The 5,420-nt window shown below is 27.4% G+C and overlaps 1 protein-coding gene across 1 annotated transcript in view; it reads right to left on the minus strand.

The window, feature by feature from the left end:
- Window positions 1–5,420, minus strand: part of LOC117174569 (dynein heavy chain 2, axonemal) — a 90,379-nt gene that overhangs the window by 46,715 nt on the left and 38,244 nt on the right. Inside the window, exons 21-27 of the mRNA XM_033363793.1 lie at window positions 5,072–5,292; window positions 4,859–4,973; window positions 4,574–4,745; window positions 2,744–2,919; window positions 2,398–2,560; window positions 1,645–1,869; window positions 1,252–1,540 (exon numbers count right to left, since the gene is read on the minus strand). Coding sequence (XP_033219684.1) covers window positions 1,252–1,540; window positions 1,645–1,869; window positions 2,398–2,560; window positions 2,744–2,919; window positions 4,574–4,745; window positions 4,859–4,973; window positions 5,072–5,292 — 1,361 coding nt within the window. The remainder of the gene's footprint in view (window positions 1–1,251; window positions 1,541–1,644; window positions 1,870–2,397; window positions 2,561–2,743; window positions 2,920–4,573; window positions 4,746–4,858; window positions 4,974–5,071; window positions 5,293–5,420) is intronic.

A 5,420-nucleotide genomic window follows, 5' to 3' on the forward strand; every position in this document is an offset into this window, starting at 1 on the left:
TCGGCGTTATTTTTAGTTTGTAGGTTTAAATTTCCTTTGTTTTCTTTCTTTTATCATGAAATTATAATGAATTGCTATGAATTACTTATCTTTAAGTACGTTCAAGTAATTCAGAGGATTCAGAGAATTTGAAGAATTTCGGGAATTTGAAGATTATTGGGAATTAAGATGATTCAAGGAATTCAGGGGATTCGGATAATTTAAAGAATTGAAGGAATTCAGAATATTCAAGGATTTCAGAGAAGTCAAGGAATTCAGAGATTTTAAAAATTTGTACAACATTAAAAATATTCAAAGAATAGAGGAAGTTGAGAGAAATGAAGAATTTAGGAATATTTAAGGAATTTAGAGAATTTTAGGGATTCCTGAGCATTTAAAAAGTTTTAGAAACCCAGAGAATTCGAAGAACTTTAGGTATCCAGAACCTTCGCAGAATTCATGAAATTTAAAATGTTCGAGCATTTCAGGGAATTCAAATAAATCAAGAATTTTAGAGAATTTACGAAATTCAGAGTTTTTAAAGAATTCAGAGAATCTGCGACATTGAGATTGCTCTAAATATACAGCTTTTAATTTGGAAAGGGAAATATAGAAGCATAACAATGCAAATTTTCCCACTTCAAAAGCTTATAAGTTTTTGAAAGTGTGCCATTTTAGTTTATTCCCTATTTACAGACTATTTAATATCGAAGGCTTGGAATTGGAATTTATTCAATTATTTAATGTTTTTCATTTAAAGTTGTTTAATTTCAAACGGGTTCACTTTGCAGTAATTTAATACTGAAATTTTTAAGCCGAAAGTTAATCAACAGATTTTAAGTTTTCATATTTAATGCTTTGAAAGGTTCAAAAATAATAAATTCATGCAAATTTTATGATATTTGAAATCATTCTGCCTTTTTTATAAAATGAATAAGAAGGGCAAAGACTCCACTTATTCTTGAAATTAAAAAATGTTACTGATAAATATTTTTAGAACTTAATTATTTCTACTGCAACCAATATTATCAGAAGTCAAAAAGGTATAGGGTTTTTTAAAAAATGTATTCACTAATTTGACTTTTTTGTACAAATACAAAGATTAAAAATAAATCTCAAAGAATTTGGAATCTTATCAATCAAATATGATTCAATTCTACACTTACATACTTCTCAACTTTTATTTCTGAAATGCACAAATTTAAAGAACAAGATTAATAAAAAAATGATACATAGACCTAAGAAAAAATACACTAATTTTAATCAAATTACTTTTTTGGCAAGGGCTCGAGTGTTTTGAAAACCCTCTCCAAATAAATTAATTTCTGCAATCATACTGCTATCTGGTACCATCATGGAAATAGGTCTGAACATAGATTTTAGATTATCTGGAAGTTCAGTTCTTCCAGCATATCCCGGATTCATAGTAATAAAAATTCCACAAGTTTTTACTAGAGAAATTTCAATCCCTTCAAAAACAAATCTTTTCAGTTTTTGTGAAAGTGCAGAAAGTATGGATAAAATTTGTTGCGCTACTACTGAAAGCACCTCGATGTTGATCCTTCAAAAACAAATGATTGATTAAAAAAATATTTTTTGATTATTAAATAAACTTGTGAAATAATACGAAATATATTTTTAGCAAGAAATTTGATCAGAACCCACCGATTGAATTCATCGAAGCATCCCCAGGCTCCAGTTTGAGCCAATCCGGAAAATTGTCTGCCCATGCTTTTGTAATCTAGTCCTTCAGAGCAATTTGTCACTATTACATTAAATCCTAGAGCTTTTCCCAAATCTTTTACAGTTTCAGTTTTTCCAGTTCCTGCTGGTCCTTTCGGACTTCCACCACGATTTAAATGAAGAGCAGTGGTTAATGTTATGTAACACCTAAGAGCAGTTTCTTACAATTGGATCCGGTTAGAATGATTTTCGAAGAAAGAATCAATTAAGAGAAATAATAAATTTCAATCTTATGAAAATTGAAAATAATAAACGAACGAATATAGGTCTATAAATTAATTAGATACTTTTACTTTGATGTCTTGTAACTTGTGATCAAACCTGAATTTCCCCCGCCCTAAGGTAGCTTTAAAGGGAAAACTTTAAGCTGTAAAAACCAATATAATAGATGGCGGCCTTGCGGACTTAATCCTGCCGAATTAATTTGTAGAATACTCTCTAAATTTGAATCAGTGGGAGTCCACTGATTTTAAGTGAGTATCCTTACTGATTTCTATTAGTGGCCCATTTATAGCTATATGAATAAGTAAGATTGCATTGTAAGTCAGTGAATATTTTGACTGATTTGATTCAATGTCCCATTTGTTACTGATTCAAATGTAGAGAGTAGATATTATAACCAAATTTTACTTCTTTGAGTAGAAGATTTTAAGACCTATGCTTATAATTATTTACCGATCAGTCAAGGGAGTTATAACCAATCTTTCAGAATTTCCGAGATATTCGTAGCCATAAGTGAAATGTGTATTGGTTTGACGAATGACGCAGTTGTCAATATCCTTTTCCCAATAAAATCGTAACTGAGATAGCCACTCGAAAGCAGATACATCCTGACAATCTGCAATAAATTAATTTACGTTTTAATGTTTTATCTTGTATTAATATAATAAAAAATTTTTAGTGAATCGTGGTGAAAAATTATTGGGTAGAATGATTTTGAAATATAAAAAATTGGTACAAATTGATTATCGTCTCTAATAAGTGATTGATTGTTATTAAATATTGAAAGAAATTAACATACTGATTTTGTACATTTTTTCGATAACGTCTCTGGCATGAATTTCAATAACGACAATTGCTTTGAATTTTAGACGTTGTAATTTATTCAGATTTCCTCGAATTGCTTCAGAATATTTAGCCAGGGCTTGATTTTGCCTCTTTCTCAATTTCTTCAAAGGTTTCTTCGATTCTAGTATACTAATAAAAAAATTATTATAATTAGCTGCTTTTTCATGCAATATAGTGACTACTGTAGTACCTTGTGCATTACATGTAAAAAAATCTTACGTTATTTTATTCACAATTTGTCAAATATTAATTGTAATTTATATAATAATATTAGTAGTTAATGATAATATTAGTATTACTATTAAATGTGATAACATATAAGATATAAGAATGAACAATTATGGTGTCATCTATAAATTACGTAAGGTGTTTTTGAGAAATTTTCACCCCCACCCCTCCCTTCTCCATCTAAGATTTTATATATTCCGTCAATTAAATACATCTGAAAACTTAATGGAATTAGTTTTCGAAATTAAAATGTGTTAATAATAAATATTTTTTTAAATGTTACCTTTTCTAATCTAATATTTGGTGAGTATTAAAAATAAACTTCAATGTTTATTTAAATTATTATACTTCACTCTATAAATAATCAAAATTATTATTTATTTACCGCAGGCTACACCGTCTTTCCCATTATTTTCGTTTTACCGCTTAAATACGAACCGAATTAACCAGTGAGAAAATCTTTTATGGTTGAAAGTTTAATGGTTCTGTTGTTCGAAAATTCCACAATTCGTTTAATATTTTTTCTCCTTCGAATAAAAATTTTTTGTTGTTGAAACTTCAACTGTTTTGTAGAATATTCGTGTTTTCGTTTCTAAAATTCAACAATTAGGTTTAGGTTTAGTCGGAAGTTAACCCAGTTTGTTAAAAAAATGTTTTTTAGTTGAATATCATCTAGTACATTTTTGTTTAATAATTTCTCTTTTTGGGTATAAAATTCAACTACTTAATTTAAGGTTCAAATACTTTCTAAGAAATTCATAGTTTTGGCTGAAGATTTATAATTTTAGTTAAAAATTTATCTCTTTGGCTGAAATTTATATATTTTGTTGAAAATTCATCTTTTTTTAAATTAATATTTATGGATGGAAAATTTAATTTTTTTGTAGAAAATTCGTGTTTTTGGTTTGAAAATTGAACAATTCATTAAAAAATTTAACATTTTTTTAAATTTGTTTTTTAATAACATTTAATTTTTTTAAATAAGAATTTGACTATTCTATTTTTGATTCAGTATTGATGACTTTTATTTTTGAATTCATCGTTTTAATCGAAAATGTATTTAATTAGTTGAAAATTCTTTTTTTTTTGTTGAAAAATTAATCTTTCGTTGTGAAAATTTAAGTATTTGGTTAGGAATTTATTTATTCTGTTGAGAAGTCGTCTTTTCCAAAGAAAATTCATCTTGTTGGTTAAAAATTCTACTATTTGTTTTAAATTATTGAACTTTGATGTGAATTATTATTTTTTTTATTAGAAAATAATCTTCTTGGTACTAGGTCAAACATTTCAGAAAAAAATATATGTCATTTATGTACGGCCCCAAAAGTCTGCATTGAACAAAATTTGGTTCCAAAAGTTTTTATATTATGTTATTTATTGATTCCTGAAAACCACTTTATTCATAGAAAATATTTTCTTAATTTAACAAATTTCTGATATGTAGGTCAAAAAGCCATAGACAATATTTCAATTTGTAAAAATAAAGTCAGCATATTAAATTTAATTGATTCAAATTATATTAAATGAACTAAAATATAAATAAAATTTATCATACTTGCAATGTGTGAGTGTTCGAGTACAATCTGTCGTCCACTGAATTTGAGTTGATGTTATTCCAGGTTGACTTTGCCATTCTTTTACCCATGTATCTCGTTTTGCAATCATTTTTCGAAGAGCACTTCGACATTGTCTTAAAATTTCTTTCAAACATGCTCTCATTGCACTTTCTGCAAATAAAAATATTGCGCATTAAAAAAAAAAATTTCAAACTAATTTTCACCATTGAGAATTAAATTTAAACAGTTTATTGAACGTAATTAAAAAAAAAATCATAACTAACCAATTTCACACAACCAAGATTCTACCGGTCCTTCTAAAAGAAGTGGTTTCAGAAATTCGACATATTCTCCCTCACTTGAAAACATACCCACACAAAAATTCTTCAAAGAAGGTGTCTTGTCAAAGCAAAAAATTAAGTTTAAGTTAAAATAAAAAATTAATTGCAAATTGAGCTATTAAAAATACATATATAATCCCTTATAATATTTTATACCTTAGTGATTTTCAAGGATTTTATATTATCAAACAATTTTTTTATATGAGGTTGAATAAGTTCTGGTTTTTTCGAGTTTGCAAGAATTTCCAACAAGTCATCGTTTGAAATGAAATAAAATCTTGGAAATATATGCCTTTTCATTTCCAAATACTGTTCAAGAGCTCGCTGAATTGATTCCAAATTCTTGTTGAGCCCATGCAGAGTCATAAGCAGGGTAGCTAAGCAAAAAATAACAAATTATTAAATTAATACGAGGTCTGCCAGAAAAGTATTTGACCTTGTGTTTTAATTTTGTACCGTATTGTGTTATTCTCAAAACAAGGTATTTATCATTTAGCGGGGGGGG

This window comes from Belonocnema kinseyi, chromosome 6, assembly GCF_010883055.1.
Source record: "Belonocnema kinseyi isolate 2016_QV_RU_SX_M_011 chromosome 6, B_treatae_v1, whole genome shotgun sequence".
Lineage (NCBI taxonomy): Eukaryota > Metazoa > Arthropoda > Insecta > Hymenoptera > Cynipidae > Belonocnema > Belonocnema kinseyi.